This window comes from Cajanus cajan, chromosome 10 (assembly GCF_000230855.2).
Source record: "Cajanus cajan strain Asha chromosome 10, NIPB_CcT2T_4, whole genome shotgun sequence".
NCBI classification, from domain to species: Eukaryota; Viridiplantae; Streptophyta; class Magnoliopsida; order Fabales; family Fabaceae; genus Cajanus; species Cajanus cajan.
The window spans coordinates 50661139-50684910 of NC_138526.1; the positions used below are offsets into that span (position 1 = coordinate 50661139).

Below are 23772 nucleotides of genomic sequence, written 5' to 3' on the forward strand. Positions count from 1 at the left end.
TATTAAGTAATTTTTAATTTTTAATTATATTCTAGACTAGCCACATTACTTCAGGGATTTTATAATTATCTTAGGCATAACGATAACTCAAATATAACTTAGGTTTAATCTCCATTCATGCAATTATTAATTACCTGTAAAAAGAAAATTTCCAACGATTGAAACTTTTCAGGCATTGAATCTGTGACTTTTAGGAATTATAGAGTTAAACAATGATCTCATAGCACGGAGATTTACCTTAAAAAGATAAATTTGAAAATTAAGAACCTTTTGCAAATGTAAGTTAATGTTTTTTATTTTTAGACAATTTTTTTTCTTATAACTACCTCTTAAACCACTTTTTTTCTACTAACAAAAAAAAGGCACTTCATACTTATTTTGTATAAAAAAAATAATTATTTTTGTGCATAATTATTGTAGTTTTAAAGTTTTTTAAAAAAAAAAGAAGAAAGAAAGAAAGAGAGAGATAGAAGTTACTTACAGGAAAAAATAATTTTAGAAAGTTTAAAAAAAATAAGGGAGAAAATAGTCCTTATAAAAATGAAAAATATAATGGTATCGATATAATGTAGTTTTTATAATTTTTAAAAATGTTTTAAAGTGAAAAATTCCACGTGATCGTGAACACCAATTTATAAGTGCACTCAATTGGTCTCATGAAGTGACGTTAGTTACTTAGTAGATACCAATTCAGCAATATACATACATGCATGCCAACATGAACGTGTAACCGCCAATACTGCTCCCACGTTGTCACCACAACTACCCACTTCACTCTCAATATTTCATGTGCTCTTATATATATACTCCCAATCATATTGGTTTATCACCATTTTTCGCTTAAATATTCTTTGCTGAAACACAACCATGGCATCCCTTTTGGTCGTCCTATGTACTTGTGTGATCGTTTTCATGGCTGCCACGAATAGTGTTGAAGCTAGCGTGCAATTCAAAGTTGGTTGGCATGTACCTGCCCCCAACAATACTGAATTTTATATCAAATGGGCTGAAAAGAACAGATTTCAAATTGGTGATGCTCTTGGTAAGCTTGTTGAATCCTTCACACTGCATGATTTTTCTTTGCCCCTTTAGCATATAATTTTTCCAACAAAAAATAGATGGACATGTAACTCTTAATGTTCTTGTTTATGCAGTTTTTGAGTACCAGAATGACTCGGTTCTTAGTGTGGAGAAATGGGATTACATTAACTGTGACGCAAGTAACCCCATCACTGCTTTTGACAATGGAAAGAGCACTTTCAATCTTGATAGGCCTGGAGACTTCTACTTCATCAGTGGAACCGATTATCACTGCAATAATGGGCAAAAACTTGTAGTGGATGTGATGCACCCTCATCCTATTCCCAAATCTCCACCACCCATTTCGCTTCCACCACAAAGCTTTCCACCAATGGCTCCTCCACCATCGGATGATAGCTCAGAGGTTCCATCATCAGCCTCCACGCTTCTTACTACAATTGTTATGTCTTCTTTGGTCACATTTGTTAGTGTCATGATGCTGTTAGCACCCTGAAATAGTTGGTTTTCTTTTCTTGATTAATTGCTTCTGGAATACCAGTTGTTTAGGTTAGGTATTAATTAATTATCATTCCAACTTTTTTTTTTTTTTTTTCTTTCTTCATTCTCTACCAGTTACTTTCATATCATTGTGGTTTTTGTATTGTATTTATGGACATGGCTTCACTTTGTCTAATGTGACCTTTTGATTTTGGGTTAAAGCATTTGTATTAGTTTACTGCATTGTTTAAGGCCATTTGACTTCGAACTTTTCTACTTATAATCGCAGGATTTCACACTCCGTGAGGAATATGCAATACAACTATAAATAATTCAACATTCAAAGTGAATTAGTCATGCTCTAGAATCTGACAAAAAAAGTATTTAGTAAATGATTATGATGACTAGGAAAAGTAAAAACTAGAACCAAACGCGTCATTGCTTTAATTTATTTACCGTTCCTTTTTTTTTTTCTAATCGCAAGGTTTTCCACTCCACGAGCTATATATACAATTAAATAATTCAACGTTCCTAGTGTGCAAAATTCACGCTCTAGAATCTTTTACAAGTTTTCATTTTTTTTTGGTATAGTACATATCACAAGTTTGAGTTTTTCATTTTTTTTTTTCTTTTCGAAAGAGTTAAATTTAGTAAATCTCTAGTTATCTTCAAGTTTAAAGACTCACTCCACCTCAAATTGCGGCATCATCTCTTTTACTATAAGTTTATTTATATCGGAAACAATTCACAAGTAAGGTTAGGGATAAACATTCAAGAGAAAGATGAAGTAAAAATAATTTTCTAATATGGCTTTGACGTGCAAAATTAAGCGCCTTCCAAATTCAAGACAAAAAGTGGTATTTACTCGCAAAATTAAATCGTTTGACATTGATAAAGTTATATTTATACTGCATATCATTTTCCAATATGATTACCCTAGTCTCTGTTTTATATTTTGTTCTGTACTTCTATCTGACTCTGGCTTGTGAAATAGTTTAAGAAAATATTTATGAACAAATACATCACGAACAATCTTGTATAAGTGGTAGTATGCACATTATTTTTACACGTAACATGTTCATTTTGGGAGCCAAATTAATCAGTATGAATGATAACCCTGTAAATAAGAGCTCTCAAAATCTGAATTTTCACTTTCCTTTTCGTAGCTTGCAGCTCCATCCCCACTTTCATTCCTAGTCTTTCTCCATTTTGATTTTCTGAGCCAGTGCTCAAGCAGCATGACACTGAGACCAATGAAGATTGTGGCCAGAGAGCCACCTCCTAGTGCTAGTAGCACAACAGATAGCCACTGCATCCCTTGACTATGTGGCAAGATCACCCATGTGGCTGCAACATAGCCAGTTGCCATAAATGCCACAGCCACCCACATGACCTTGTGAGCGATTGTCAATAGTATTGTGTGTGGTTTTCTTCTAAATGGAATGATACTAACAAGCACAATGACTATGGACAGAGATGTGAATAGTGCTATGTTGTTGCTTATTGCAAAGACCTTGAAGGCTGTTGTTTTTCCCGCAATTGACTTACCTCTCATTTGTTGAATATGGTGTGGCAAATTTAGTCCCACATCGAATAAGTTTTTTTTGATGTGGCCAAATTAGTCCCACATTGGATAAATTTGGGAATGTGTAGTGCCTTAGGTTCTATATATAGAAACCCTTCCCTTCACTTTGAAATCATCCCAACTACAAGTTCATTTGTAACTTCTAAGGCTTGTAGTTTTCTCTTCTCTCTCTATTGTAATATTTCTTAGTGAAATATATTTGGTAGTGTCCGAGGAAGTAGGCATAATTGGCTGAACCTCGTTAAATTCTTGGTGTTCTTTCTTTCTTGTTTTGCTTTTGGTTTAAAATTTGCTAGACGTTTCCGCAACAATTGGTATCAAGAGCCAGGTTATTTTAAGGAAAAAACACTATGCTCTGTGCGCTGTAGGTATTCTATAGTCGGCACATCAGAAAATTTTTCCTTAATCCTGGACCTATTTTTATTATTTGACATTTAGCAAATTTTAAACCTCTGTTCAAATTGAGCTGAGATGGCAAACGAAGAAAATCCACTTAGAATTACATCATCAACTTTGAATGCTTCTTCAAGCATTTTGCAAAGAGCTATTGGTGGGAATCCAAGGTTGATGGTAGAGATTTTCGATGGCAGCGGTCATTTCGGCATGTGGCAAAGTGAGGTTCTAGATGCTCTTTTTCAGCAAGGTCTAGACATTACAATTGAAGGAAAGAAACCAGAAAGTATGGGAGAGGAAGATTGGAAGACCCTCAATCGATTGGCATGTGGTACAATAAGGTCATGCTTATCAAGAGAGCAGAAGTATGCATTTTGCAAAGAGACCTCTGCTAGTAAGTTGATGACGGAGTTGGAGGAAAAGTTCTTGAAGAAAAGCAGTCAGAATAAACTTCACATGAAGAAAAGGCTGTTTCGGTTCACTTACATTCCTGGTACCACATTGAATGATCACATCACCAGTTTTAATCAGCTTGTTGCTGATTTGTTAAACTTGGACGTGACTTTTGAAGATGAGGATCTGGCCCTAATGTTGTTGGGATCACTTCCTGAAGAGTTTGAGTTTCTTGAAACAACTCTACTCCATGGGAAGGTTGCTGTGTCTCTAAATGAAGTTTGTGGAGCCCTATACAGCTATGAACTGAGGAGAAAAGACAAAAAAGATAGCTCAGAGAAGGCTAATGAAGCTTTGGTTGCAAGAGGACGTCCGGTGATCCAGGCGAAAGGAAAGAAGAAGCGATCGAAGTCGAAGGCTAAAGTTGGGAAAGATGAGTGTGCCTTTTGTCGAGAAAAGGGGCATTGGAAGAAAGATTGTCCTAAACTAAAAAACAAAGGTCAATCTAAAACTGTTGCAGATTCAAATGTAGCTGAGTATGTTGATGACTCAGATTGTTCACTTGCTGTTTCTGGTTCAACCAGCTCTTCTAGTGCTTGGCTTCTTGATTCGGGATGCAGCAATCATATGTGTCCTAATCGAGAATGGTTCTATGATTTCAGAGAACTAGAAGAAGGAGTTGTTTATACAGCAAATGATGTTCCTCTTACCACACATGGGATTGGTTCTATTCGATTGAAGAATCGTGATGGAGCAATCAGAACTTTGAAGGATGTTCGTTTTGTCCCGAGTTTATCAAGAAATCTCATTTCTGTGGGAGCCTTAGAAGAGAAGGGTTTCACGGTGCACGCAGAAGGTGGAGTAATGAAGATAATCTCTGGAGCTCTGGTGGTAATGAAAGGAGTTCGGAAAAATAATAGGTTGTACTATTACCAAGGTACTACTATTATTGGAACTGCAGCAGTGGCATCCAGTGACGAGAAGGAGTTGGAGTCGGCCAAGTTATGGCATATGCGGCTGGGACACGCTGGTGAAAGATCCTTGAATTTACTCATGAAACAAGGATTGTTGAAAAATATTCAGGCTTGCAAATTGGACTTTTGTGAGCATTGTGTCAAAGGGAAGAAGACAAGGGTGAAATTTGGAACAGCTATCCATGATACTAAAGGTATTTTGGATTATGTTCATTCTGATGTGTGGGGACCTTCAAAAACAGCATCATTGGCAGGAAACCACTACTATGTCACCTTTGTTGATGATTTTTCCCGGAGAATTTGGGTGTATGCAATGAAGACTAAGGATGAGGTGCTTGGAATTTTCCTTAAATGGAAAAAGAGGATGGAAACCCAAACTGGGCGAAAGATCAAGCATTTTCGAACAGACAATGGTGGGGAGTACACGAGTGATCCATTTAAGAAGGCTTGCGAAGAAAGCGGCATTGTCAGACACTTCACAGTCAAGCACACACCACAACAAAATGGAGTGGCAGAACGCATGAATCGAACGTTGCTGGAGAAAGTTCGGTGTATGTTGTCCAATGCTGGATTGGGCAAACAGTTTTGGGCTGAAGCTGTTGTATATGCGAGTCATCTTATCAATCGCCTACCATCAAGTGCAATTGGTGGCAAAACACCACTAGAGAAATGGTTCGGAAAACCTGCTACAGATTATGATTCCTTACATGTATTTGGCTGCACTGCTTATTATCATGTTAAGGAGTCAAAATTGGATCCTCGTGCAAAGAAAGCAATTTTCATGGGGATTGCATCTGGTGTAAAAGGATATCGTCTTTGGTGCCTAGAGACCAAGAAGACAATCATTAGCAGGGATGTCACCTTTGATGAATCTACCATGTTGGGAAAGGTGACAACAGAACAAAAGAAGAATGGTACTCCAAAACAGGTGGAGTTTGAAAGGAAGATTGTTTTTCCAGCAAATGATGAAGAAAAAACTCCTATGGTAGATGAGGAGTCAGATGAAGAAGAGGTTCATATCCAAGAACCTCCACAGCAACTTGAATCAATTGCATTAAGAAAGCCAAAGAGGACAACCATAATGCCTGCTCGTTATGTTGATATGGTGTCCTATGCATCTCCAGTTGCAAGTGATGACATTCCTACCACTTATATTGAAGCAGTCAAAGGTTCAGAAGAAGATAAGTGGAGAAGTGCCATGTCCGAAGAAATGGAGTCCCTTAGAAGGAACCAGACTTGGAAGTTAGCAAATCTTCCAAAGGGAAAGAAAGCAATTGGGTGCAAATGGGTATATGCAAAGAAAGATGGATTTCCTGACAAGTCAGAAGTGCGCTACAAAGCAAGGTTAGTAGCCAAAGGTTATGCTCAGAAGGAAGGAATTGACTACAATGAGGTGTTTTCTCCAGTTGTAAAACACTCTTCCATCCGTGTTCTGTTGGCTTTGGTGGCACAATTGGATATGGAACTGGTTCAAATGGATGTAAAGACGGCATTTTTACATGGAGACTTGGAGGAGGAAATCTATATGACTCAGCCTGAAGGGTTCAAGGTTGCTGGAAAAGAAAATATGTTTTGTAAACTTGAAAAATCGTTGTACGGATTGAAGCAATCACCAAGACAATGGTACAAACGATTTGACAAGTTTATGTTGAGGCAAAAGTACACAAGGAGCAAGTACGATCACTGTGTGTATTTGCGCAAGCTGCATGATGGATCTTTTATATATCTTCTTCTTTATGTTGATGATATGTTGATTGCTTCCAAGAACAAAGAGGAAATTGAGAAGTTAAAAACTCAATTAAATGGTGAATTTGAAATGAAGGATCTTGGTGAAGCAAAGAAGATTCTTGGCATGGAGATAAGTAGAGACAGAAAATTGGGAAGACTTTGTTTAACTCAGAAAGAGTATTTGAAAAGGGTACTAAAACGTTTTGGCATATCTGATGAATCCAAACCTGTTAGTACACCACTTGCTTCTCATTTTAAACTCAGTGCAAATTTATCTCCAAGAGATGCAGCAGAGAAAGCCTACATGTCTAAAGTTCCATATGCTAGCGCTGTTGGAAGCTTAATGTATGCTATGGTGTGTACAAGGCCTGACATTTCATATGCAGTAGGGGTTGTGAGCAGGTACATGCATAATCCAGGAAAAGAGCATTGGCAAGCTGTGAAATGGATTCTACGGTACATTCTGAACACTGTAGATGTTGGTTTGGTATTTCAGCAGGAACAAGATGGTCAAAATGTGGTTGGATATTGTGATTCCAACTATGCTGGAGATCTGGATAATCGTCGATCAACTACTGGCTATGTTTTTACTTTGGCAAAAGCACCGGTATGTTGGAGGTCTACTTTACAGTCAACTGTAGCTTTGTCTACAACAGAGGCAGAGTATATGGCTTTGACAGAGGCTGTGAAGGAAGCAATTTGGCTTCAAGGGTTGCTTGGTGAATTAGGAATTCTACAAAAGCATGTGAAGGTGCATTGTGATAGTCAAAGTGCAATCATGTTGGCAAAGAATCAAACTTACCATGCAAGGACGAAGCATATTGATGTTCGTTACCACTTCATAAGAGAGATTATCGAAGAAGGTGGAGTGGCTATCCAGAAGATAAGGACCACAGAGAATCCAGCTGATATGTTGACAAAGGTAGTAGATTCAATCAAGTTCCAACACTGTTTGGACTTGATTAATATTATCAAAATTTGAAGACTGCATTGGTGGACACTATCAAAGATGAGAGATTTGAAAATATGAAATTTGCCAAGGTGGAGATTTGTTGAATATGGTGTGGCAAATTTAGTCCCACATCGAATAAGTTTTTTTTGATGTGGCCAAATTAGTCCCACATTGGATAAGTTTGGGAATGTGTAGTGCCTTAGGTTCTATATATAGAAACCCTTCCCTTCACTTTGAAATCATCCCAACTACAAGTTCATTTGTAACTTCTAAGGCTTGTAGTTTTCTCTTCTCTCTCTATTGTAATATTTCTTAGTGAAATATATTTGGTAGTGTCCGAGGAAGTAGGCATAATTGGCTGAACCTCGTTAAATTCTTGGTGTTCTTTCTTTCTTGTTTTGCTTTTGGTTTAAAATTTGCTAGACGTTTCCGCAACATCATTGGTCCCTCTTGGTACACACCACCAGGGGGACTAATGCCAGCAGCAAAAGTGACGGTGGCAATCAAAACAGCAACTATTACAATCGTATTCCTGGCATTTAGCATTGCCTCTTTGTGCATCTCATAGTGCTTATTCCTCTCAGTATAGCAAGTTTGATCTAGATTTTCCTTTTTTTTTTTGTTCTGATGCTTGTGTTTCCCTAACTTTGTTGAGAAGTAATATGGTCTATAGGTTCCATTCTCAATTCTATCACTCACATGAGGCTGAGAAGGTGATCTAGAATGAGTGCTTCTGCCAACTTGTGCTGGACTAGTACAATCATAAGAAATCATTTCATTTGACACTTCCACTACTGGATTAGGTGTATAACTCCTTGACAGAGAAAGGCTAGATGCTACAGGAGACACAGAATTGGTCTTGTCTAGTTCCTGTGAAAAGAGAGAAGATTGGATGGCTCTTCTACCACCAGCTCTGATAAACGTGGCTTGTAAGTGTCTGTTTTCTGCACTATCCTTAGCCTGGTCAAGGATGTCAAGTGCTGTGATACCTTCCCGGTTCCGCGCATTGATATCCACCTTGGTCTTGTTGATCAAGAACTCTGCCATCTACAATCATTATCATAAATGGGACTATAAGCACCACTACAGACATATGGATTCACATTCTAAATCAATAGGCTATTAATTTTGATTGGCCAGGACACACATTAATTGTTAGAACCCCTTGTTGTATATTAGAGTATGTTTGGATTCAAATCAATTTTGATTGGATGTAGATCGGTGGAAGCAACAATTAGTTGTTTTTGGATCACTTTTGATATGATTCTTGTCTAAACATGGATGACGGATGTGGAACCAATCATGCACTTAATTGACGCCAGTTCAATTTAAGGATTAAAGTCCGAGCAATATTTCATCACAAAATCAGCATAATCCTACTAAAGCCATATACACCAATAGATCTGTATGACACTAATTCCTCACCTTATGGCGCCAGCCTTTAACGGCAAGGTGTAAGACTGTGTTGCAATATCGATCTCGACAATTCAATAGACTGGTCCCATTGGTGACATGTACCAAGAATTCCAAAGCATCATAGCATCCATGTCTCACAGCTAAATGGAATACTGTCTCTTCTTCTCTAGTGACTTGGTGAAATGATGCCGCATTGGATGACACAAAATCTTCAAGGATTGAGACTTTCCCTTTCATTACTGCAAGGTGCAATGGTGTATAGCCATTGTTGTTGTATCGTAAAGCAAAATTCGGATCACGTCTTAGTAGGATCCATGCAATCTCTCCGTGTCCTCCATTACAAGCATGATGCAATGGTGAGTTCCCATCATCGTCGATCACTTGAGTAAGCTCTGACCACTTATTCAACAATTCTCTAACAACATCTGCACAGAAAATTTAAAATTTCTTAGATCAATTATTTAAAATTGTTATATCTAATGACAAATTATTGATCTGAGTAGAACTGAGATCAGTTCCTTTGAACAAGGTCTTGAGTTCAAGTTTGTAGACGGAAAAACGTAAAAAAACAGTTTCCATGGATATGATCTACATAGTGTTTCAAAGTTGATAAACAAAAGTTAATCTACACTTATGTCATAGCTTTCACTAACCAAACAATCAAGCATTATTTTAACACCGATAAAAATCGATCTTAAGAACACCAAGTTGACTCTCCTATCTTAAGACAAACCTTATAACCATATTTCAAAAGATTTGTTAGAGGATGAGAGAGATGGAAATGATATGCATATGCCAGACAGAGAGAACAAGTCTAAGAAGGTAACATATTGATAGATAAGAGATGATAAAATAAATTAAACATACTACAATATATAGCTGAACCTATTAGTCAAACTATATGTAACTAACTAACTTCATGATCAACTAACTAATCATATACTCTATTAAATAAGTTCAAAAAACATTCAAACTTAATGGAGTAAACTATTTTATGGTCACCTGTGTGCCCCCTTGATGCAGCAATATGGATACAAGTTTGATCAAACCCTGCTTCCTCTGGCCCCACCATATCAGATAGATTGAGCAGGAGATTCACCATGTCAAGATGACCATGGCTGCAAGCTAGAAAACAAGCGCTTTTACCATTCTGATTAAGCTTACAAACAGCTGTGGAATTGGCATGAAGCAGCAACTTTAAGACCCCAACATTCTCTTGTCGGCAAGCCTCGTGAATTGGAGTCTCCAGGTTTTTATTCTCAGCAGATACCATGTCAGGGCACAACCTCACAATCTCAGACACTATTTCAGTGCAACCGTACCTGGAAGCAACGTGTAATGGGGTGTTCAGGATATCAGCAGTTCTCTGGTGGAGAATTTCTTCATTCTCTTTAACTAGGCTTGAAAATGTGGTTAGGTCATTAGTCCTAACTGCATCATAAAACTTTGGATCCATGTTCCTCAGCTTGAAAATGCTTGAGGAAGTAAGAACCTAAATAGGGAAAAAAAAAAACTAAATTATTCTTTTCTTTATAATCCGAAATATTTACGCAGATAACATAAAGATTAAAGAGAATTGACTTTTGAGGAATTGAGCGTGTGGTTTTGGAAAAATTTGTGAACCTCACACTTGAACATTTTCAAGGAAAATTCGGGTTGCTTATTAAGCGTCACAAAGAAGCTTCTTGGCATGCAATCACCCATGTCATAGGGGCCAACATGCACTATTATACTCCTATACGCTTAGTCAGATAAAATAAGTCCCATATCTATTTTATATTTCTGCAGGTAACTAAATACTAATCACCAATTTTATAAATATTTATCGATATTTATGAATTTTATCATTCCTACATACAATTCATGTGAAAAGTTAAGTGTTTCTTTCCCTATATTATTTAGTTTAGTGGATGCAGATTCTAGAAAGTAATTTTTATCACTCTAATGATTGAAGTAAAAGATGCAATGGTTAGAGCTCTAAAATGTGACAAATAGAGAACTTAAAGACAGTGAAAATGAAATCAAGCAGTATTACTATTACCCTTCTAAAAAAATCACGCACTTTCAACAAAATGATTCTTTTATTGTCTAACAAAAAGTGAAGAGACAAGTAGCATTAAATTCAGCTTGCAATTTATGAGAAAAGAGGGTAACTTGAACATTATGATAAAATTCGAGGAAGCTACGCAACAATGTACACGAATTTTGCACGGGACAACATCAATTCTTTGGGCTTAATTACATTGTCAAAACTCAATATTTCGGTGTGATAGTTATGCCACACACCATTATTTTATTTTATTTTTTCCCATGAGCGGGACCACAAGTGTATTTAGGAAGAAATTTCAAGAATTTATCTTATTTTGAATAAAATAAATTTATTAATACAAAAAATTATAGTTTATTTTCATAAGTTAATTTAAGTAGTTTATAAGTTTAACCTTTTTTCTTTGATTTTTTTTTAATCTTTGGTAATTTACTTGAAATATTTTTTTATTTTTTATTTGAAAATTATTTTGTCTATCTTATCATTTTCTCACTCTCATTATAAGAATTATTTTTTGTCATGTTATATTTATTAGTTAATCTTATAAAATATTTTCAATTCAATCAATTAATTTATTGTTGTTTATGGATGTTGAGAACACGAAAGGATCTGAACTTGTGAGGCGTGCAATGCATTGTCTTAAAGAACTTATATGCAAACTCTCATGCAAGTCTCTCATAATACAATAGGATTTTCCTAATGAATTTGAACTCCTGAGCCATCGTGCTCAGTCCAAACTCCTAGAGGGATCAGTTGTGTCTATAATTAATCACGATAATTAAAACTAATTAATTTTGAAACATTTGATAATTAAAACTATAATGACTAAGTTATTATATCTCATTAAAATTGATATTAATTAGGTTAATATAAGTAATTAATTAAACAATTATTTTGAATTTAAATTTAAAATAATTTCACAAATTAGTTAATCTTTTGAAATATCTCAAAATATACAACACTTATAACTTTATAGATTTTTAACTCTTAACTTATGACTTATAAATTTTCAACTAGCTTATAAACTAGTTTTATTTTCAAACACACCCTTTATGTTTCGACATTAAAACTTATAATAGACTCAAAATAAAGAAAATATATATACAAATAAGATATCAAACAACGTGAAAAAGAAATTGAATAAAGAAACTCTCGAACACTTAAGGATTTTAGATATGTTGGTATCAATAGTAACTCCTTATCTATATATTCATAATATAAAAGTTGAGCTACTCTTTGTTTTGTTGACACGCCAATCTAAAATATATCTAAAATATCAACAAAAATACTTATATGTCATTCTGTACCTGTCTTGAGGGTACACCAAGTCTTCTCGTATTCTGAAGGCCGAACGAGTACTCCGATCCAACGCGAATGAGGGGTTGGTACCTGCAAAAAGGCACTCCAACGCTCAAGTCAGGACAAGCACCAATATCGAGAGTAATTAATGAACAGTGACGTTACCTTTTGACCTGAGCTATTTATACTGACATTTATGGGCCTTGGACCTTATGGGCCGTATACCATATTAGGTAATACACCTTAATTAAGTAATTATCCCTTAAGCATAGATTAACTATCGAGTGATGGACTTATTCAGGTGACCGATTGGCGATCGGCCACCTGACTCTGCCATTCGTTGGCCGATAGAGATATGGCCGAATGCCCCTACCTGTACACTGCCCCCCAGCCTTAATGGAAGGTGAGGCTTCCTTTGAGGGTAACAAAAGACAAGTGTTGGAGGAATGTGAGCGGGTGCACTACTGTAACCGTTGGATCTGAAGGATCTAACGGTTACATATAATTTAAAACTTCAAATTTTCCCGCCTTTTTGAGCTTATAAATAGGTGGTGTGGTAGGGCCAGTCACACGCGTTGCTCTCCGCCGAATTGTGATAGCTAAAGATTTCCTAAGCCGATCCAACAAACGATTGTGTTATTCCGAGCAAATTGGTAAGTTTTTTGTAGCCATGGTTACTACTTCTTTATCCTCTTCGGCAAGCAGCTCTCGGTCGTCGTCATCCGGGGGGTCCTCGTCCAGTGATTCGAGTTCTAAAGCATCGTCGTCTCCTGTGAATGCCGAAAGGCCAAATCGGAGTGGTTCTGCTTCGGGAGAGGCATCTACCAGTGGGAGTGAAGAGATTGAGAAAAAACCAAAGCGAGTATCGAATCGCCAGCGATACGGTCCCTCCGAAATACCTGGATACGAATGGGTAAACGGGGAGGTTACTTCCTACTACTCCCGATACCGAGATACAGATATGATTACGAGACTATTGGACTACACCAACTGTCTGAACTTTGATGCTACTGAGAACCCATACCCGATTGGCGTTCGATCATGTCGGAACAATGCGTCCCCGAATCCCGACCTGGTTTGCCTTGATCAAAGCGGTGCTAGAATGGAGTCATTTTACATGTATGACTGCCTTCTTCGGGATCTTAAAGTGAAACTGCCGTTTGATGAGTTTACCATGGGAGTATTAAGGATATTGAATGTTGCACCGACGCAGTTGCATCCGAACAGTTGGGCACAGTTACAAGGTTTCAAACACTTGTGTAAGTGTGTCGGTATTAAGCTTTCTCCAATTCTTTTTCTGTATTTCTATTCGTCTCGGCCTACCATATTAGCGAAGTGGCACTCTCTGAGCCGAGTGAGTGATCGCTTATTATTGGATAGCTTCACTTCTTCATACAAAAATTTCAAGGCCGGATTTTTCCGAGTAACCATCAGGCCGAATGGGAGACGGTTTTTCTTTGATAAGGACGAAAAGCCTTTATTTCCATTGTACTGGACGCGTACCCCTCGGCCTTATGACGTCGTTCCGAAGAAAATGCTGACAACCGAAGAGCGAACAGATCTTAAGTTATTGCTTCGTCTACCCCGGCGTTTGCCAACTAGGTCTTTGATCAACGTGGTTGAATCCCCCCGTTGGTGGAATGACTTGATAGGTATATTATTTGTCCGAATTAACCTGTAAACTTAATTCCTATTGATATTTTACATAACCTTTTTGCAGGAATCATGGTTACCAGTGGTGCTAATGAGCTGGATAAACATATATGTATATTCAAGAAATTGAAAGAGTTGATATACATGTACGAAGTATTTTTTTCTCTCACTATACTCTTAAATTATTTCCTCTCACATATTTTGACAAATGAAATAATATTCTTATATGAGGAGGGATTCGTTTATTCCAGGAATAAGTCTACCACTCTACCTAGACTTATTTCGCTTAATAATTCATATTTTATATCAAATTTCAATGATCTAACTGTTGAATTTAAAGTTCTTAATACATAGATTAATTCTGCAAATTTTTAAAAAAATTGAAAATTATTTAGTACTTCATTTCATTATTTCAAATTGACGGATAATCATAAAAGTATTTTATACGTGAATTTGAATTAATGAAATGAAATATCAAATAGCTTTCAAAAATTTTAAAATTTTGTAAACTTGATCTATACATTAAAAATTTTAAATCTCTCCTTTTCTTATATTGTGAAATCAATTTTATTTTATTTTTTGTTTTATTTTGATTGCCATATGAGTCTTTTTTCTCACACTTTTCCACGATGCATGTTTCATGAAATTTTGGAACTGAGAGTAACTAAAGTGATTTTTTTTCTATTTTGTTTTCATTGATCTAAAAGAAAATCAAATGTGATTGAATGTGAATGAATTCTTAAAATTTCTATCAAACTTATTTTTTTTAATATATTTTTTATCAAAACACATTTTGTAAAGCCCGATTCTAACGCCCAATTCATATAATAATAATTATATATTTTCTTATATAATATTTTCACAATTATATCGTTAACAATACTTTTTTTTTTTAATAAAGATAAAGATAAAGAACAATCATATTTTGTGAATTTAATACATGATATATCGTTCTAAAATATTTACAATAATGTATTATTTTACACAATATATTTTTCTTTCACTCTTTCCTTTCTTACTTTCTTACTCTGATTTCGTTCACTCCTTCCTATTTATAGCTGAATGAGAATACGGATTTGGGATAACATTCTTATCCCCGTAATAATTTCGTATCCTTACAGCTCATCATGTATCCAGTATATACGTAATAGAGTGAGGTAATTCTGATCTGTGTGTATTTATTGCAGCCAGGTGTATTCATTTGATTGCATATTGCTAGCATGTGTATATATTGACGAAAAAATGCCATTAATAATAAAATTACAAAAATACCCTTATTCCTTTATTAAAATTACAAAATGCCATTAATTACAAAAGTACCTTTTTAAAAAAATTGGGGTGTTACACATTTAAGTTTCACAATCTTTATTTATATATGTGTATTTTTTAGTTAATCAAAAGTTGAATTTTTACAAAATTATAATTGTGATAACTGTGTTAAATAGTATTTTCGTAACTAATTAGTATTAAATAAATGATTTTTGAAAATTATATTTAATTAGTAATTATATATATTTTTGATTATATTAATTTTAAATTAAGAGACTAAACTTAATTAAAATATCATTCATAAAAAATAATAAAAAGCAAATGGATATTATTAATTATAAACAAAAAAGAAAATAATATGTAATTTTTTTCATTTTAATTTATTCCAAAATTTTAATGTTCGTTACAATAAGAACTGAATAATTTGAAACTGTATTAAATGTGTGTGAATAATTTGAAATAAATATCTATTTATATTTATAAATTATAAGTTATGAAGCAAAAATATTATTATAACATTATTATGATATTTATTGGTACATAATATTATTTATTCAATTTTTATGATAAAAGAATTAATTGTAACACTTCATTTAATTTTTTTTTTAAAAGTTAAAAAGTTCCATTATAGCTAAAATCATTTATTAAATAATTAATTTTGTGAAACGAATTTGATTTTAGAGAAATGATTAAAAGTAAGTTTGATGGCTAATAATATCTTTTATTATAATTGCTTCTTCTCTATATTTTTTTACTTTTATTTTACAAGTTAATTTAGAAAAGATCATCAATTTTTACACACAAAATATATAATAAAGTTTGAATTAAATAATTTTAATAAGTGTGCAAAAAAAATATTATATTATATAATTTTTATCTTTTAACTAAATTATTTATAAATTGATTTAAAAATAGAATTACACAATTGTAAAATAAAAATTAATATATATTTTCTGGCTTCTAAATTTTATGACATTATTCTAAGCATATATTTATAGTTTATTTTTCACTTATAACATCATTTATTATTTTTATATTTTTAATTTTAATTATCCTTCGAATCAATTTATAATTGAGTCATATTTTTTGAACTCAAAAAATAAAAATCATAACAAAATTTAATATTTTATTAATTTTTTCTCTTAATTTATCACAAATATAGGATCTTACATATAATTATTATATATTTGTTATTTCAATTTTTTAAAAATTTATTAAATATAATTTAATATAATTTTAATCTCTTTAAAATATAATATGTACATTTCTTTACCGTGCGTTGGGTTAACGTCTAGTTTTAATAGATAATAAGTAGCTTTCCTTATATTAATTATTTCACATTACACTTTTTTCAGAATAGTTATTTTTACCTATCTCGAGATAATACTTAAATTAGACTCCCCTGACCATAAGGTCAAATATATTGGAAAATCTTCATCTAAGAAAATATAGTTAATAAATAGTGAGTTTCTTAATTATATCATGATTTTAATTGTTGGCTGTGTATATAAAGAAATTTTGTTTGGCTGTGTGTATAAAGAAAATTTTGTTGACAGAGACAATAGTTTTCAAATATTGATTAGTATAAATAAAAATTGAAATATTAACTCATAAAAAGAGAGTTTATATTTTAAAATTAGATAAGAGAATATAATTTAAATATCTTTTAAAATAGAAAATTATAATTTAGTCTTTTTTATTTTTAACGAGTACTTTTTTTCTTTTTTTGGGTCATTTGATCTTTTTACCGAGCATTATTGTAAATGAGAGGAACTTTTGAGGGAAAGAAAAATCGGTATTTCCAAGTCTTTCTCAATATAGGGTCTCCCAACAGGGTTCTTGGAAGTAAGAACCATAAACTTAAAAGTTATTGATCATTTGGATTGAGAGTACATTCTCAACTAACAACTTATGGATGTTCTTTAAATTGGACCATGGCCTTGGTGAAGAGTGAGATGGCCTTGCTTCACAAATGACGCAATGCAATCATCAAACATTTCTTCAATAGACTTAAACTTGAATCCTAGACTCCTCAGCTTTCCAGTGTTCAGTTCGTAATGTGGTCTATCTAGTTTCTCGAACCTGAAAGTCAAATAAAAGATAAAAAGCTGCAATTATAAACATTTTTTTTTCTTTCATATTTGTGTTTAGTGTCTATGATTCCGAATGGAACGTAATACTCAACCCAATATAAATAAATCGAAGATATCATGTGTACGATACAAACAGATAATTTAAACGAAATAAGATTCAGATAATTTGAAACTAAAAATATTGGTGATAAGACAAAAAAATATAGTGCAAAGAGAAGGCATTAACCAACCTTGTGGAAATGGGGAGGGTAGGATAACGGTTGGCAAGCAATGCAGCCAAATCATGTTCATCCATAATGGTAGAGCTACAAAGGTATCGACCATGAGAGGCTTCATTTTCATAAACAAGGATGTGGCAAAGTGCAACATCATCGATGTGAACATATCCCATCCTTCCAAGCAGTTTGAATCTCTTGGTTTCCCCTGTTAATTACAATAACCAACCATTATTCAAACAATATTAATTACCAATCCTAGAAGCCATGCAATGCATGTACCTTTGAGCAAGCCTAGCACATCAGATGCAGTTGAACACAAATTTGGTGGCAAGCTGGGTCCAATGATGAATGATGGCAGAACTGTCACCAAATTTATTCCATTCTCTTTGCAATACTCCCACGCTGCTCTTTCTGCCTGTGTCTTTGACATCGCATACCATGCCTTCAATACATGCTACAACTTAGGACCACGTTTTCTTATAAAGCCCAAAAAACATAAATTAACATATACCAAGCTCTAGCTAGGATGGACATAACATAAACATGTTTTTATATATAATATGATTGATTAATTAAGGTTAAGCAATACCTACCTGGAATTTCTCGCAACATTCCAAGGAGCTCCAGGATGATTCATCCAGTGGTATGTTTGGATCAAAATCATCTCTTAACCTAAGTGTTGAAGATGACGAGGTTAACACCACACGTCTAAGGGCTGTGTTCTTTCGACAAGACCGCAACACATTCAGCGTGCCTTTCACTGCCGGTTCCAATATTTCTGACTATTTTGGACAAATTTGATAACCAAATTAAAATAAATGTTATTACCATAAATGTTATTAAGAAACTCAGCTATTTACCAATTGTATAGAACCTTCAATTATATGCTATCATGTATCACATAATTAAGAACATATAAACATAACATAAAAGAGAATTTTACTGCCAGGCCTATGTTGTTGGAACGTGATTGTTTTTGATAGAAAATACATATGATCTGGACGAAATAAACTAGATGGTGACATATTATAAATACCTTGGGATCAGATATAGTACTGAGTACAGGAGAGGCTACATGGAAGACTCCTTTACATCCCTTGATTGCATTGTCAAAGCTGCTTTCTTCCATTAAATCAGCTTGGACTAGTTGGAGTCTCTCTGTTGCTCCTTCTAGACTCCATAAATATTCATACTTCTTCTGATTCCCTGTATGCACCAGTACCATACAATACATAAATGTTTATTTTAATACAATTAAGATATGCTACTATTCTGTGCAAGAAAAAACGAAAACATCTTAGGACACAACACACATCATCTAACAGATGTTGTAATTAGTTAAGTGACAAACTTGTGTAAGAGAGAGTGAGAAAGAAACCTAAATCTCTGACAGTTCCAGTGACATGATAGCCAGACAAAAGAAGTCTCTTAATGAGGCAAGAAGCCAGAAAGCCTGAAGCCCCCGTGACACATACTCTGCCTCCGTGTTCCATATCACAAGCCAAAGCGATTCTACGATGGATTTCCCTACAAGATTATTCGTGAATATATGATATGATTATGAAGCCTCTTTAGTCCTCACAGGGATAGCATGACCAAACTAATTAGCTTACTCAATTAATTCCGACTCTGTGGCCAAAGAAGCATGATCTACCTAATCTAAATTTGTTCAACTCCAAATAAAACTGGAACTGGTATCCAGATTAACATATTTTTGCATGCCTTCTATTTGGGAGCAATGAATTTTATTTTTTCTGGAATTGAGAATTTTGATAGTGACAGTTAATTAACATGTATGAGCTACTTCATTAAGAATCTTAACGTACTTGATTATAACTTCCAGGGTAAGTACGGCTTGATTTGGCAGTGTTTGTCTTTACTACACTGCACTTCAGGGGGACCACAGCCTAGAGTCCAATGTGACTATTTATTTGTGCACATAATGAATAATAAAGGAATAGCATAATCATCTTTTGAAAATTCAAACTACTTACCACATGAGAAGGAAAAAGGGAAAAATACAAATATAAATGTAATGTGATAAAAAAATAAAAAGGAATAAAACGGATATACAAATTGGAATGAGAAAATCATGATGTGTTTAGGAAAGATTTTGTCTCTCTTAATTTTCAGTTGTATTTATGAAAAATATAAATAAAATTACTTGTTAAATAAGTTGGTTATTTGAGATACTAATTTAAATTTATAAACATTTTTTCTTAAAATAAATTATTTTATTAAATCTAAAAATTTGAAATTTTTTTTTTTAATAATTGTTTTCTTTTATATTTAATTTATTATATTAAAACTGATTTTTATTATACTCAAATAAAATTAAATATTTCAAAATTAACTTTCAACAAACTTATCAAAACAAAAATTTATTCTATTTATAATCCATCATAACAACAAATTGATCAGACATAATCGTTTATTCATAACTGATGCAAACATACTTTATATGTCCAAATTAGATGGAAGAAGGAAAATATATTTGTTTAATATGGGTACTGTAGTTCAATTTATTTGATATATACATAGACAGATAATTATTTAATGAATATTTACTGTTAGTATAAAATAATTAAAAATCATACTCCGTCTGACCCTTTATATAAATAATTAACAAATGAGTATATTTTTTATTTTAATTTTAACTATAAGAAATAAATATCTACTTTAAGAATGTTGTAAAAAAAATTATTTACTTTAAGATGTATTAATTTTTAATTTTTTTTATTATAATTTCATGTAAGTACGTACATTTATTAATTCATTAACAAGTTAGTAAACTAATCGGTGGAAAAAATCATCTTTTGAATTAGGTTACTATTATTTAAATCAATCAATTCAAAGAATATTTTTAAAATAAAATTTAATTATATGAACAAAACTTAAAAATAATCAAAATATTCATATTTTAGTGTATTTTGAAATGAATATATTATGTCAATTTTGTTTTATAAAAATGAAATATTAATTCATCTTGGATTAATATAAAATTTTGTATGTATGATCTAAGAGATATGAACTTTCAATCTAACGATTGGATTTACAAAATTCATATTTAATATAAAGTTATTTAACAGTGTAATAGTTAGTAAAAGTTACACCGGTATTATTATAACCCCACTATATATATATATATAAATTTTATTTTAAAATAAAATAATAATAAAAAAATTATAAAAAATAAATATATCAAAATAATTAATACCATAATAACTAATAAAAAAAACCATAGGTTTCACCTCTAATTAATAAATAAGTTATAATGTAAATGATAAATTAGATAAAATAAACCAATAAAATTGAATAAAAATAATAATAGATTTTATGTCAATAAATAAAATAATTAAATATTTAAAAAAAATTCACAAAAGCAACTAAATTAAAATAATTGAAATCTATGATATTAATCAAAATAATTTTTTAAAAACATATTTGTTAAATTAAATTATTCTCCTAAATCATATTTTAAAAAGTATTTAAAAAATTCATGTAAAATATTTATATTAATTTTAAATATTTAACTGAAAAATTTACAATATGTAAAATTTTAAAATACAAATAATTTAATTTCTAAATAAATATGAAATATTAATTTAAAAATAAAAATAGTTTAAATTTTTTACATAAAATAAAAAATATTAATTTCAAACATATTTCCTTCAAAATTTACTTTAAAAAAATCAAATATTTACAAAAATCATATATATATATATATAATTAAAATTATTATTATATATAATGATAATAATAACACATTAATATAGAAAATTTTAACAATGTTATAAATTAAAGATTAATTTCATTAATTATTATAATTTTAAATTAATTATAAATAAAAACGAATCATATAATTTGATTGAAATCACATATTGTGTTAAACTTCATGTAAAATATTTATACTAATTATTAATATTTGACATAATTTTTTTATTATTGAAAATAATGTTATAGATAGTTTAAAATACAAGTAATTTAATTACTAAAAATTTATAATGTAAATGATAAATTAGACAAAATTAATGAATAAAGTTGAATACAAGTAATTATAGATTTATGAAAATAAATAAAAACTTAACTATTTTAAAAAAAATCTACTGAAACAATTAAATTAAATTAAAATAAATCTATAATATTAATCAAATTAATTTCTTAAAATATATTTGTTAAACCAAATTATCCTCTTACAGTATACTTTTAAAAAATAAATTAAAATTCATTTAAAATATTTATACTAATTATTTTAACAGAAAAAAATTATTGAAAAATAATATTATGTATTGATATATTATTTTTGAAAAATTTTCATCAAATTTTTTATAAAACTCACATAAAATATATAACAAATTATTGATATAAAAAATTATAATAACATGACATAATAAATAATTAGTTATAATAATTAGCTATAATGAAAAATTAATTATATTAATTAATAATTATTGAAGGGTTTAAAATAAATTAAAATTATAAAATTTTATCAAAGTTATCTTAAAAAATTTTTGTTCCAAGACGATATTTATACACATGTTTATATTTAATTGCAACTAATTATATATGTTAAATTTGGATGATAATTATTATATCATTTAATTAAATTATTAAAATTTATTATTTTTAATTTTGTTAAAATCATAGTTAGACACAAATAATATTGATTTTATATTTTAAAGAGATTAAAAAAATATATTTTTATTGAACTAAAATAAAAATTTACACATTTTAAAAAAATAAAAAATATATTATAAAGACTAAAATTAATGTTTACTAATTTTAGAAAAATTAAAATTAAAAAAAAAACTTTCAAGAATCAAAATTGAATGTCACTTATTTTATAGAGATTAAAAATATATTTAAAAATTAATTATATTAAAAAATTAAAAAAAATGTTTAAAACTCATTTATTTTATAAATACTAAAATATATTAAGATTAGTTATATTATTATTTACAAGCATAACACAAATACAATTACTGATTTTTATTAATTTTGATAAATCAGTCAACTCTTTCTTATGCACAGGAGAGAGCATTTGATATGACTTGTAGTGTAAAAATATTTTATATCATGGTTTTTGTTTTAGGGATAATGACAATTAATATAAAAATATCTTATACTGCGATTTGTGATTACATGTCATATATTAATTACTATTAAATAAAAATATTATATATATATATATATATATATATATATATTTTATTAGTATAAATAGTATCGTTGATTAATTAATTAATAATATTATTGGTATATTACTTTATGAATCAAAACTTAAATAAATATAAATATATCAATATAGATATTAATATATTAGAACTTATAAGGTTAATTAAAAACATATGGTAGAATATTTAATTCACTAACATTTATATTTCAAATTAACATTCTCTCAATATAAATATAATTTCCAATATACTTATATTTTCTAAAATTATTATATTATATTATATATATATATATATATTAAATTATCTAAAAACATACTAATAATATTATTAATGTTATTATAAAGAATGTCATTGATACTAATATTATATATAAATTTTGTTTGTTTTGTAGTGATAAATATATATTCTTTGACACATGAAATAAAATTATAATATATATACATATAATATAAATTAAATAAATAATTATAAAATATTTGTAGGTATATGACAGTTATGGAAGGCTCGAAATGAGAATATTTTCAAAGACAAACTCTTTAAGGTGGAAGAGATCGTGAAAATGTTGTACGGCTGCTAGAATGGTGTCTTCTTCTTTTCTATAATGGTTGATGAACCATTTATCTTGTACAAGTGTCTCTTAAGTTTGTTTTTTCATCTTGTTTTTAATTATGACTTGCACTTCTTGTGCACAATTTTCTTAGGATTAATAAATTCTTGACTTATAAAAAAAATAATTTTAAAATATTATAAAAATAATAATATATTATTATTTATTAATACAATAATGATATTAATATCAAATTATAATAATAATATTATTATTATTTTACTTCCTATCAGGTGGAAGTCACCATGACATTTTACATTTTATGTCAAAATCTTTTACATCATTAATTAATTACACTTAATAAAATTACCCATTAAATAAAAATTCAGATTTCTAAATATAAATATATATATATAATACTAAATAAATTTTAATAATAACTATTAAAAAAATGTTTAATAAAATGGTCTGATACATAGTTGAATAATTTCCAGGCTTATAATGAGGCGA

At 30.9% G+C, this 23772-nt stretch overlaps 3 protein-coding genes across 3 annotated transcripts; 1 reads left to right on the forward strand and 2 right to left on the reverse strand.

Moving 5' to 3' along the window:
* The first annotated feature begins 721 nt into the window (after positions 1 to 721).
* Positions 722 to 1640, forward strand: LOC109809457 (early nodulin-like protein 7). Its single transcript, XM_029273289.2, has 2 exons — positions 722 to 1042; positions 1155 to 1640. Exons 1-2 carry the CDS (start codon positions 868 to 870, stop codon positions 1532 to 1534), a joined length of 555 nt encoding a protein of 184 aa, XP_029129122.1. The 5' UTR covers positions 722 to 867; the 3' UTR covers positions 1535 to 1640.
* A 738-nt stretch (positions 1641 to 2378) lies between these two features.
* LOC109809040 (Ankyrin repeat family protein) lies at positions 2379 to 11518 on the reverse strand. The gene is made up of 4 exons (XM_020372261.3): positions 9962 to 11518; positions 8969 to 9384; positions 7980 to 8590; positions 2379 to 3068 (listed from the first exon to the last, which is right to left on the reverse strand). Exons 1-4 carry the CDS (start codon positions 10413 to 10415, stop codon positions 2618 to 2620), a joined length of 1932 nt encoding a protein of 643 aa, XP_020227850.1. The 5' UTR covers positions 10416 to 11518; the 3' UTR covers positions 2379 to 2617.
* A 5483-nt stretch (positions 11519 to 17001) lies between these two features.
* On the reverse strand, positions 17002 to 19074 carry LOC109809327 (dihydroflavonol 4-reductase-like1). Its single transcript, XM_020372597.3, has 6 exons — positions 18917 to 19074; positions 18575 to 18744; positions 18132 to 18320; positions 17818 to 17980; positions 17551 to 17743; positions 17002 to 17309 (listed from the first exon to the last, which is right to left on the reverse strand). Exons 1-6 carry the CDS (start codon positions 19029 to 19031, stop codon positions 17150 to 17152), a joined length of 990 nt encoding a protein of 329 aa, XP_020228186.1. The 5' UTR covers positions 19032 to 19074; the 3' UTR covers positions 17002 to 17149.
* Positions 19075 to 23772: the final 4698 nt, after the last annotated feature.